Raw genomic sequence first — 12817 nt, 5'->3', positions numbered from 1 at the left:
CTGAGAAAACAAAACAGCATCCAGCCTTTACATTCAATTAACTGCAAGTCAGTTTTAGGAGGTAAACTTCATCACTTTGACTTTTATTATTGACAAAATAGAAGTATCTCTTAAAGCTGCTTGGTGTTTTAAAAAAACCTGCTTATTTCAAGCAAGGTTCTTTCTCCTGTATTGTTGAGTACGTCAGGGTTGTGCCAGCTTTATCTCTTCCAGCATTGCTTCTCTACAGGCAAAATCAATAAAATAAGGGTAGTAGAACCATTTTTAAAATCTTTTTTCATTCTCCTGTTGATGCTGTGAAACTGTTTTGGTGCTTAAGGATGTGGTGTTGTTGCAGTGTTTCCTGACAACGGCCCTCAAGGAATGACTAATGTAGAGGTGCCAGGCTGTAGAGATTGGTAGGGCAATCTCTGGACTCTGTCTGAATGTGTGTGTCCATCTCATAACCTCCATACTGTTGAAAAAAATGCTGTATTATAGCTTTCCATCTCAAGCCCCTAGATATTGATTAAGGTTGCTTTAAATCCAGTTTATTCAGTTATGAATGAACATCCAAAGCAATAAAATTTAGTGGGTTTTCTTTCTTCCTTAGCTTCTGGCCAGCACTGTGTTGCTTATAGAACAGATGAAAAGCTTTGGGTTTTTGTTGTCTACTGGTGTATAATTACTGTACTAGTAAGTGTCTGGCAATGAGGAGGTCTGGGAGCACACAGAAAAGTGAACCTTACTGTAAAGCTGGAAATTGATTTTACAACAAGGGAATTTATTTGTAGTACACCTTCTGCAATTCTGAGTAGCTGTACATTATGATAGGACAGAGGAACCTTAAGGTCAAGAAAATACTTTTTTGGAGCAGGCGTGGTCTTAGGCCTGAGTGTGTTGTTGCTTCTTTAGTCACACAGCTGTGACTAAAGGATGCTGAAAGGGTCCAGGTTTTTAGATTGTTTCATTTTTCTTTCAATTTGCTGTAAGTTTTAGATAAAAATTTAAATCACTCAAATCACTTACCAAAGCATTAGAGCATAGTGGCATCTAATTCAACCCTGCAAAAACTGTATTATTGCAAATAGCATTTTCATAACTGATTTTACTTTGTTGTTTAGTAAGAATGAAAAGTACCATTTTATTTTCAGTCCTCTATCCTCCCTGTATCAGGATGCTGTTTCTCTAAGCTGGTGGTTCCATAACTGTTTGACAGCATACCAAATGTATTTAGCAGAAACTGCCTAATAACAGATCTTTTGCAGTGGCATGTCTGATTTGTATGAAACATTGCAGTAATTGGCTTCATTGGTACTGTCAGAGTGAACTTTAAATGAAAGTGACAGTAACTAGTCCAGACTTTTTTCATTTTGTTCAGAGTAAAACTATTAGACAGTAAGTGACTTACTGGGTTTTCTGCTTTCAATTAGCAACCCAATTTTATACTCTTTTAATTATCATTTAATTGGATTCCCCCCTTACACTCAGAGCCTGGCAGCCAAAACAGTTGATTTAGGATTTGGCACAACTGAGGGGGTGAAAATTTCTTCTATAAATCTTTCTTTAGAGGATGTGTTTCCACCAGCATAGAAGCTCTTTTTTGGAAGTGGCAAATCTCTTTTAATATCTCCTTACTTTTGTGCCCAGCTCTGAATCCACTGTTTGAGAAGTGGTTATAACTGAGGGGGCTGAAGCCTCCAAAGTAAAGCTTTAATGTAAACTGTAACCAGAGAGGACATACAAACAGTTCTTAAATTAGATTCAAAAAGGTAATGTTGGTATATGTGTAAGTTGTCCCTGTAACTGTTCCAAGAGATTAATTGTCATGTCCTTGCATGTTCTTAGTGGAGGGGGAATTAGTGTTGTAAACTGACCTTTGAGAGTAAACTAGAGGACAGGACAGGGGTTGGGGATGCTTTTTTTAAAAGGGACTGGAAGGGAGAAAGGGAAAGACTCGATGGTTTAGGGACTGAAGAAGAGGTAGCACACTGGTGCCTTGTTGGCTGGGAGAAGGGGCCATTTCTGAGCCTTCAGTCATAGCCCTCTCCCCTCTTCTGGCAGATAGAGGAGGCAGGGAAACACCAGCAAAAAAAAAAGAGGAAGTAAGATGGATATGTTACTTTCCTGTTATAAGTACTGAACTCAAACCATGGGTTACATCATCTGCCCTGGAGCCCATTGCATGTGTGGGTTTTAAAAAAGCTCCGCTGAATGGTGGTTGGGCTTCTCTTTTTGTTAACTTCTGGCTCTTCTGTAAACTGTTCAGGGAGTTCAGAGGGAGGGCTGATTAATTCATTATAACGTTAAGTAAGTTACCACAGGAATCACTTTCTTAACCTCCTTCTGTAATCTTCATGGTTAAATGTTTTCAGCTCATAGTTCAGTTGTAGTTATTTGTAGCTGGCATTCACATTTGCTCTGTAATTCAATTTAGATGATGCTGCTTGGCCTAAATTGGAGCAGACTAGTAGAAGGAGCTTGGTGCGTGTAGAAACCGATCACTGACTGTAGTTAAGGTCATCCAAGTAGAACTGTAAATATTTCCCCTCAGTTTTAAGCTATAGTTATCTGGCTTGAATTCACTTACAGAATTGTGATTGGTACTGTCAGATCTTACGTGTCAGATTTTTCAGCTACTAAAAATGCTGACTAACAACCTTATTGTCATCACACAAGAACTGTAATATTCTCATTAATCCATGTGGTTTCAGTTCCAGCTGTTTGCTAGTTATTTATTCATTAGAGTCTATTTTCTGAATAGCTTCCAGCTACACATTCTTCAGAGAGATGAGATTTTATTCATACATGTATCTACTTATAGGTGAGGAATTTGAAACTGGAGCATGAGCAGGAGAAAAACAAGATCTTGTCAGAAGCATTAGAGACACTCGCTACCGAGCACCATGAACTAGAGCAGTCTCTGGTTAAGGGATCTCCCCCTCTCAGCATCCTCAGTGAAGAGCAGTTCTATGATGCTGTTTCAGGTAAGTGGTGATGTCCAGAATGTGAGTGTGTAGACAACATGTGTGTAGTGAATGTCTTCGGGGCAAATGGGGTGGAAGCAGTCTAACTTCAAGTGAAATCTCTGCCTTTCTAACATGGACCTTATTTTAGGAGTAAGCTTAGTGTGTTTTATGAGCAGGGCTGTAAAAATTTGCCGGAGCTCACCTGCAGAATTGTATTGCTTCACCTTAGCATGACCAAAGGTTAGAAAACCATCGGACAGAAATGAAAGGTCTGATTGCTTGGGAGTCTACACCCTTTTTTTTAAATAGCAAAACATAAGGCTCCTATTTTGGGAGAGGTAACTGTATCTTGTAGCCTTCTGACTTGCTTTGTCTGTGGTGGTGTGTGCTTTTTCCTTTGTTGTATTGTTAAAATCAGACTATAAAAATCCCTAATTTTTAAGGATAATGATATTAAGAAAGGCTTGTTCTATTTCAGTTTTGTATACCTGAAGTGTTAAACATGAAAGAAAAGGATGAATCAAAATTCTGCATGCATTTCTTAAATGTCTTTTCTTTCCTTATCTGTTCTTCAGTTTAGAATCTTTAATAATTTCATATGCAGAACATGCCAATAGTGGTTTTGGAAGATTCTGAACTGCCTGAAATGATTGCAACATACATTTGTATAGAGAGGCTGTACATAGTGCATGCAGCTCAGCAGTAGCTCTAAGTGGGTGATCCGGCAGCACACACCTGTCTACAGCTATGAAGGATCTGGAAAAGCTCGAGGGTGAACATAATCTAACTGTAGCAGGCAGTTGGGTTGTGACGGCAAACTTCACTAGCAAGGATGGGGTTACTTTTTGTGTGAACTGAACTGTCTGATGCTTCTGACAGATGAGAAAAGCAGTGTTCCCAGACTCCTTGGTAGGTGTTCTGCAGTGAGAAACTTAAGCCGTGAAAAAACAGGCAAAGAAAGTCTATGCACAGGAATACAGTGAATCAAGTTTGTGAAGGAGACTGCTGTTTGGCACAGCAGCAGATTTATCAAGCCTTCAAGTAGAAGAGAGTGAGGAACACTAAAACAGGTTCTTCCTCTGGAACCAAAGGAACAATTCTGCTGAAAGGCCTCAGGCTCTTTTGATTGTCAACAAAGCAGAGAATAGTCCTTTATCTGATGCTGTTGGAATGTAGTCTCTCCAGCTGGGCTTGCCTTGTGCATATGAGAGAATATTAAGCTTTAAAGAGCTGCTAGTTGACACATCTCATGACTGACCTGATCTCTAAATACTGTTGAATGAAAGTGTCCAAAGCCGCCTCTCCTGTTGTCCAGAGGTAGTTTTGTCCTTGGAAGCTACAAACAAATCGTATCAAGTGGATTTGTAAAACTGTGAAACTTGCTGAGTGCATATGTATACAAACATACTTTAAAAAACCCAAACGTTATTTCTTTCTCCTTTGGGAGAAGTTACTTGACATAATTCATCTTAATTGCATTTTAAATAATTTTCTGGGACAAACTTACTTTCTTGGCTGTCTGTCAATTTAATCAGACTGGTGTTAGATTCTCTTCTCTAGGTTGTTCACATTTAGTGCTTTGCAGAGATTAAGGCCCTTTCTGTCTCTGAAGGAGGCGGGGATGGGGAGGTGGCTAGAAAAAGGGAAATGTGATGCATTTTCCTGACTGCTGAATACATGTTACCACTTTCACTTTAAGCATGAAAGGAATTAATTTTTTGTTGGTATGGTTTGAGGAGAGGTTTTTTTTTTGTTGTTCCTGGAAATCTAAATTGCTACAAAGCTTTTGCTTAACCTGATTTGCAAACTGATAGTGTCAAATTATATTGATTTTGGACAAATAACCATATTAATGAATTACCTTTCTAAGTTGTATAGGAGATTGAGCAAACACCAATGTATTTTAACAGGGTGATATACCAAGTTATAATGTCTGTCAGTGGGAAAATGCTGCTACTTAGAGTATTTTTTCTATCAGGATGCCATCTTTTTCTGCTTGCAGTTCTATGAATTTTTAAATCGCTGCTGTAGGAGTGAGTTTAGAAGTGAGAGTGTTGCATAAGTAGGCTTGCACTTTGAGCTGAAGAATTGTTAGTTTTGACTTGACAGGTTGAAAGATGCCACTGCTGCTTTATTTATTTATTTATTTAATGTTTTAAAAATAATTTTTTTGTTTACTCTTAATGGAAGTATCACAAATGGGACCATTCAGAGCAATTTTCAAACAGGTTTTTGAGGAAGAGGTGTATCAAAAAGGATGTAGTCAGTGCAGCAACTACTTGTCCCCATTTGCCATGCTCTGGTTCACATTGTAGAAAATTCCAATTGCTCCTGAATGAAGCTGAATCAGAAGATACAGTCCAGCTCCTATTGGACACTCAGTCCATGGCAGCAGTGTAAGAGCAGATCTGAAGAGAACAGCACTAGAAACGTATCTGGTTTGATTATCAAGTCCTCAGCACCATCTGTTCCTCTTGAAAATCTGCTCCAGCCTGAGCCATGCTACCTGCTAGTGTTGGCATAGATTGAATTGTTCACTGTTAAAGTCTGTGGCATGTGGTTCTGTTTGTAGAAATTGTGGCCAGAGTTACAGAAATATCCTCTTCCTTTTCCAAAACTGGAGTGAGGAACATGTTTGCAATGTGGGAAGATTACTTACTGGAGTTGGAGTTTATTTTCTGAAGTCTCCTTTCTTTGTATCTTTAAGTGATATGCTGTTGTCAGTACTTTTTGACTGTTGCAGTAATTCCTAAATCCCTGCAAAGAGAAAGAAATTAAAGGAAGAACCTAGAGAAAATGCCAGTTATTTGTCTTGCCAAAGCATGGTATCCAGTGTTAAGAAGGGCGAAGTTAAGGGTGTTATTAATCTGAACTCTGATAGCCATAGGTCGGTTAACAGCACTTCCCGGTGCGCTGATCCACTCATCATGGGTGTGGTGGAAATGTGTAATTAAACTCGATACCACACAGAGTGCTGCAGCTCTCACTTTCAGGATTGAATGCTTAACATGTGTCAAACTCTTCTATGTTTAAAGCAGGGTGGGGTGGAACGGGAGGGCTCTGGGGAAGGGAAGAAGCACTGAACAAGTAGCAAAATTCGAGAAGACCAATGCCATCTCCTAGAGAGGTGGAGAAGTTATTAGCTTTAATTAATACAGACCAGAAGGATATGGAAATGGAATAGGAATGCAGAGATCATCCACAAGGCTGAAAAATGGCCAAACAGGTCAAGAATTAAAGGGCAAAGGCACTTGATTTTTGCCTTTCAGATAAGATTCCCTTCTCAGATGCAAATTGTGCACCCAGTTTGGGAAGAGTTTAGATCTTCCTTTGTTTTTCTCTTTTAAACAGGTTTTATCTGAGAGGTATATATTCTGCAAACAGAATTTTTGTGTGTGTTGAGAGAGTTATTGATGGCTTTGCATACATGCAATTTGCAGTGAAAGCAGTTATTTAGCTACAGGAATATTTAAGTACACTGAAGCTAACCTGTCATAGTATAGCTTCTTCTGTTATCTAGCATTACTGGGTGCTGTGTTTATAAATAACTCTCCTAAATGGTACAATAAGTAGCAGACTACATCCCTTGTTTCCTAGTTTGTCTACAGTAATCAAATCACTTAAAAGTAAAAATGATACAAAAAGCAAACAAACCTCTTGCCCTTCCTTCCATGTTTAGAGTATTTTGTCAAGTGGCTTTTTTTGAACATGTACCAAAAATACTTCACAGTCTCTGTGAGAACACTGCTGCCTGACACTTCTTGCCTTGAATAGAGTTAAAAGAATGAACTTGGGCATCTCAGAGGGATGGGAAACACCTGATCAGAACTGAAATCCAACAGTGCCAATGGTTAAACACTATATTTCTCAGGTTTATTTATTAATCAAAAACATTGGCCAGACTTTCCTATCTGCATCTGAAAACTTACCAGTTGTAGCAATGGGAAATGAGGTCCCTTCAGTTAAATTTCTGTCATTGCTTCTGCTGTTTCCCTGTGCTCTCCCACTTTTGCGAAATGTAGCTGGTGTTTGTACTGTTACTCTTTCAGGTTTTGTGAGCTAGAGAGCTTCCAAGTCAGCCTGGTCTTGTCTCAGAGATCACTTTAAAATTTTGGCTTCTGAACAAGGACTCTTATTCCTTCTCCCCCCTCCTCAGCCCACAACCCCTTAAGTTCAATTAAAAAAAAACCCTTCATTTTCTCCTAGTCATCTGTTTGACAGCTGCTCTGTAGAAACTTGTGAATATAAATCTTTTTTTGCAGTGACGGGGGAGTATGCAAATCTTAATTCAGAAAAGAGTTCGCTGCGAGTGCACAGGGAAAAGCTCAGTTTGAGTTGCATGTTGATCACAGTACAGTATTAGGCTTGCTCACTAGCAGTCTCTCAAGGATTGCTAAATTCATTGGGTTAAAGAAGGTAGCTGAGGTTAAGGGATTGGAGACTGAGATCTTTGATGGCAGGAGCTGTTGTAGATGTACTTTCTCTGTTTCTCAGGAAAATGGGTGAGGTTTCTCTAGAGAGCAGTTTCTTATAACAGTTGTGTTTCATTCTTCTACTGTTTCTTCTTGTATAGCATGGTATTCTTGCATTAGGTAAGGCTCATGTCCTGGGGAAGGCTGTCTGGTCAGTGTCTGCAGCTCTGGAGAGGTTTGCAGGTGCAGAGTTCAGTCCAGCAGAATCGTCTCTTGGCACTATACGGCCAGCATGAGGAGAACTGAACGTGTAGGCTATCTAAAAATCTTTGTTATACCAAGAATCATATCCAAGAATGACAGGCAGCTCTGGTGAAGCTTATCTGCTCTTGCCTTTCTGCTCTGGAGTCCTGGGTCTGTTGCAGAGACTCAGATTGAAGGACTTTGCACACTATGACTCTTGTCTGAAAGCAAGACAGTCCTGGATAGTACAAGAGAAGAAAGGACCCTACAGGAATCAGACTTTCCTTTATGTTACTGGGTTGGCTTCATACTTTTCTTGTCATGGTAATTGTTGGCACAGTTGAGCAGCTCTTTCAAAAGAGAGGTGGAATACATACCTCAAGAAGCTTTATAGCTTGTTGTGTGATCAGGAAGCTGAGGCCCCAGTTGGGTCACACTCCTAGAGTGTCTCTTCCTCTATTTGGATGTGCAGGAAGAATCTGGCTACCTAGGTTTAGGATCTCTGGACAAATCTGTATTTTATGTAACAAACTTGTCACAAGTAAAAATGCTTTTCCTTACCCTACTTGTTAAATATAGTACCCACCAAACTAATGCTTTGATATGTTATGTCGTAACTTGGCACAGAACTAGACTGACAAATTTAGGGAAAATTGTGAGAAGATTCTCTGGAGTGCCAGTCCACTTCTTTAACATATCCTGAGCACCAGCTGGCAGTTCTTTTCATTCCCTAGCAACTGGCTTAATTTCAGTACCATCTTGATGAGGATAGGCATGGATGTTTTAAATGAAAAATCTCCTTTATGCTTCTAAATCTCTCTCTCTAGAAGAGATGGAGACATTGTGACATAGCCCATCCATTTATCAGGATTCTGTCCTGTTCCTGACCCTTATGTAATCTGGATGTGGTAGAAAGTCCTCCTATCTATATGTATGTATGTATATACACACACCCTTTAGCAAAGCAATATACAATTTACATGTTCTGGAGAAGCTACTGGCATAGTTTTTTAAAGACAAAACAAGAAAGCACCTGTCAGTAGACAGCTGTGAGCGAGATATTCTTTTGGACTCTGTGCTACTTCAGCAGATTTTGATTACTGGTTTTGAATTAGAATGAGTGTGTGAGAGAATGGCTAATTTTGCAATTATTTCTCTGGGGTTTTGCAGCCAAGAGCAACAGCATATGCTGGAATCAGTACATAGCAGGAATAGCATCTACTGTAGATTGGGTGTACATTTTTCAGGAACAGTGAGGCTTGCATTAAGCTGTTTACCATTCAGTGTGGTACCTGGTTTCTGCTAAAGAATTTTCCAAATAAGATGGAAGCTCATATCTTGAGTTGTTCCCTCACTTCCTGGAACTTGCAATTGGATAATCCTTAGACAGACTTGTCATGTTTGAAAGAAAACCTAACAAAAAAAAAACAGCCTTTGCCAGGAAATTTGTACCTTATGATTTGGGGCAAGACTGTCTGTTCTCCAGAGCTGGACAAACCTGACCAAAACACTGGTTGGAAAGGTTTTGTTGTTGGTGTTTGGTTTAGTTTGAGATGTGATGTGGATTGTACTATTAACCTGCCTTCCACAGGACGAAGTTTATCTTGTTGATTGGTGAGCTTATCACTTAGACTTTGCTGGCACCTACGTAGATGGTGTTTATCTATGTGATACATCCTTCTGTTCTTTGATACTTGTTCGGTGAGTTGGGAAGTGAAGGTTGGTGAACAGCACTGAGAGTCTTAAGAACCTACACCTAACTGAAGAAGGAGTCATTACTCAAGGTACCTGTTTGTTTGGTAGGCTACTGGCATCTGTGTGGCACTGGCACTTGTCCTAGGCAAGGTCTAGTAGCTTCAATTTAATGAATATGCCAGATTTTGGCTCAGTTTGGTAGAGGATTTTTAATGAATTGTGGTCTTGCTTATTGTGCAATTTCTTTACATCTAGATGCTGGGCTGCAGCAGTCTCTGGCAGTACTAGTTACTTACCAAATGGATGCTGTCATCAGGACACAGTAGGCTACTTAGGTTTCAGTTTTGTACAAGCGGGGAGATCTGTTAGTGACTGAAGTCTAGCACAGGCGGTAGATTCATTAACATGCACCTGCTCTTTTGCAGATTCGGAATCTGAAAAATCATTAAGTGGGTTTGAAACAACAGCAGCCTACTCGTTAGAGGACAGCATGGATTCAAAAGATACAATAACTTCAAGCATGTCTGAAGAAAAGGTCTGTGGCAGTGGGGAGTCGCTGTCAAACGGAATCAAAAAACACAGGTAGGATGTTGTCCATTCTTAAAGTTCTATAATATGCATTAATGGTAAGACACCACAGGAATCTCTGAAAATCTAACAAACTTTAAAACTTTCCTAGGGATGATTGACAAGTAATTGTGCTATGATTTTATAAAGACTGTTTTTCCAAGGGGTGCTCCTTTGCATCTTGATGATCCAATCTAAATAAGTAAAAAGAAAATATAATATGCTGTTTAGAAATGGACACACTTGTTTTTTATTAGATCTTATTAAAATCTATGTGGATTCCTTCATTTATCTTTAATGACCTGTACCTCCTATTGCCTCTTTAATTTCGAGTTATTTGATCCTTCTGTTGGTATCAGGAATGAATGAAAAATATTGCTAGCCTGGCATCAGAAACTCAAATGTGAACAAAGGGAGTCTTATTCTAAAGTCTCATCCATGTTTTATGTCCTTATTTTGTGTTGTCAAATGATCCATTTTTGTTTGTTTCCTTGCTGATAAAGGAGGACAATAGGTCTGGAGTTAATGAGATGTAACAGACACCACTATTCTCCAGTTTCAGTGAAAGGGCAATATAACATTTGTGCTACAAATAAAGCCAGACTTCAGCATGTTTCAAAGAGACTATTCTGGAAGTGTTTCGGATGTACAGGATGATGATGGGAACACCACATTTCTGTAAAACCAGGAAAATAATATTTAATTTTACAGAAGGAAGCTAGATAGGCTTTAGTTACTTGGTGTCTTGTTAGTTAAATTGCAGTAACTGTTGAAGTGAATTGGTAGCATCAGACCTGATATTTCGAGGGTCAGACCTGTGAGTGTCTCATACTAGACAAAGACTGAAGCAAATGAGGGCTTGGGTGGAGTAATGAGTGTTTTGGGGAGATAACATAAAGCAGCTGACTAAGCATGTTGTTCTGCTCTTGTGCTGTTAGCAACGTGGTATTTATGGCCTTGGCTAAGTGCCTTCCCTAATTAGAGCAGGAAGTTTGGGAGTAGGGGAGGAAGCATTAGTTGAAAGTGGACATCTGAATTGCCTTCACTGCCTTGGAAACAGTGAGGAGAGAGGGTGCAGTACATAATGAACATGAAAATGATGGTGCATGTGGACTTGCATTGTATTGAGGAGTTCAAACAGGAATTACTCTTCCATTTACTATAAAAAATTACTTTCCAACTTCTTGTGATGCTGCACAGTGCTGTCAGAACTGCAGGGAGCAGGTGACTGGAGGAGCATTTCAGAGCTCCTGATTTCATGAAAAGTAATGAAAAGTAATAAAAAAATACATGTACCTCAGTTGTTTCTCTGAGCTGCCTGTCTTCTTGTAGTAAAGAGAGCCTAGTTTGCTGGAGTAAAATGGGTGCATAAATTTGCTAATAATTTACTGCTGAAGAAAAGTGGAACCTTTTTTGAATTTATTTTGCATTTAGATAAGAATGTGTGGCCTTATTTTATGTGACTAAATGGCTATAGGATATATGGCTGTATTTTATGGGATTAAATGACTATAACAACATTATAGATTGAGCTGTAATGTTAGGCTTTTTTACCTGGCACTTTGTCATCACACTGGAAGTTGTCCCCAAATATATTGATGCAAACTCTTTCTCCCCAGAAGCTCAGACAATTTAAACTTCACCTCCAAGAGAACCTTCTCAGGGGATGTGAGATGTGTTCTATTTTTAGCCTCTTTTCTGAGGCTGTTGGTAGTAGCCACGTTTGGCCTGGTACAGCATCTGTTTCACGTGACTTCAGAACTGTGTTACCTGCCTGGAGCTGCTGGCTCCAATTTGTGCCTGTTTTGTCAGGGGGCTGGTTCTAACTGTGTGCATGTGGTCAAATAGGCACTGCCTGCTTTGCCTCCTGGGTCCTTTCAAGAGCCAAAGCTGTAACCTCTTGATGCTAGGAAAAGTGAGGGATTCAGAATGTTTTGACATCACTTAATTCCATCCTTACACCCTTGAGTTTGCTTATAGCTTTTACTTTTTTTTAACTTTCATGTGTGTTAACCAAATGGAAACAAGTCCCTTAGAAAACAGACCATAATTATTTCTTTTGCTTAAAATCTTGATGCCCTCAGATGAGTAGAGGAGCTGTGCCTTTAGGTTGCACATGAGATTACCTAACAGTTCAGCCTGCAGTTTAAATAAGATTTTCTGTCTTCATCTAGACAACCTGAGCTCTAATCTACACCTCAAGTATTATTTGAGTAGTTGAGAGTTTTCCACACAGAAGTGGAGGTTGGTTTTTGCTTGGCAGGGTTAGCATACATGCTTTGGGTTTGGAAATGAAGGAATAAATCTGTTGGTTCTAAGGAATTAAAAGTGTTGGGAAGTACCTCTACAGATATGTGAAGCCAGTACCACATATAATCTGCATGTTTATTCTAGGGTGGATTTTTTTGTTGTTGTTGTTGTTTTGGGGTTTTTTTTGTTTTGGTTTGGTTTTTTGTTTTGGTTTTTTGTTTGTCTGTTGGTTTGGTTTAGTTTTTTTATGCAGTTTGTATCTTGCTGATTGTTCACAGAGTCGAGAGTAGACTTAATTTTTGTTAGCTTCTTGGGAGAGGATTTGAGAGGTAGAATAGTACAGTAAATAATCAGGAAGCATTCAAATCACTTCTTTTTAAGAGGGGATTTTTTTTGTCTGAGCCAAACTTTAAAAAAAAAGGCAGAAAAACCTCCACCCCTCAGAAAAGTCCAAGCAACCCCCCCAAAACTCCAGTGCATAAAAATGTTCTGTATGAAGTGCCAACATTTGATATCCACTTGTCAGTGCTGTTTTCCTCTTATTGCTGAATTTTGTTGTCAGCTTTCCCTTTGGTCCCTGCATTGGGGGCCTTTCAGAATGCAAACATGTTGGTGTTCAGTTTCATGGGAGCCAGGATACTGTTTGTTCAGGTTGGCATGAAAAGCAAGCTAAACGTGCCTTTTTCACTCCATATGTTTCCT

General features: G+C 39.3%; 1 protein-coding gene across 3 annotated transcripts in view; it reads left to right on the top strand.

The window, feature by feature from the left end:
* OSBPL1A (oxysterol binding protein like 1A) overlaps positions 1-12817 on the top strand; it is a 77294-nt gene that overhangs the window by 44769 nt on the left and 19708 nt on the right. For all 3 annotated transcript variants that reach the window (XM_050970473.1, XM_050970475.1, XM_050970474.1), the window contains exons 16-17: positions 2804-2966; positions 9724-9880. In XM_050970473.1, the coding sequence (XP_050826430.1) occupies positions 2804-2966; positions 9724-9880 (320 nt within the window). The remainder of the gene's footprint in view (positions 1-2803; positions 2967-9723; positions 9881-12817) is intronic.

The sequence above is a fragment of the Serinus canaria genome, chromosome 2 (genome assembly GCF_022539315.1).
Source record: "Serinus canaria isolate serCan28SL12 chromosome 2, serCan2020, whole genome shotgun sequence".
Taxonomy (NCBI): domain Eukaryota; kingdom Metazoa; phylum Chordata; class Aves; order Passeriformes; family Fringillidae; genus Serinus; species Serinus canaria.
This window is presented reverse-complemented; position numbering and strand designations above follow the sequence as displayed.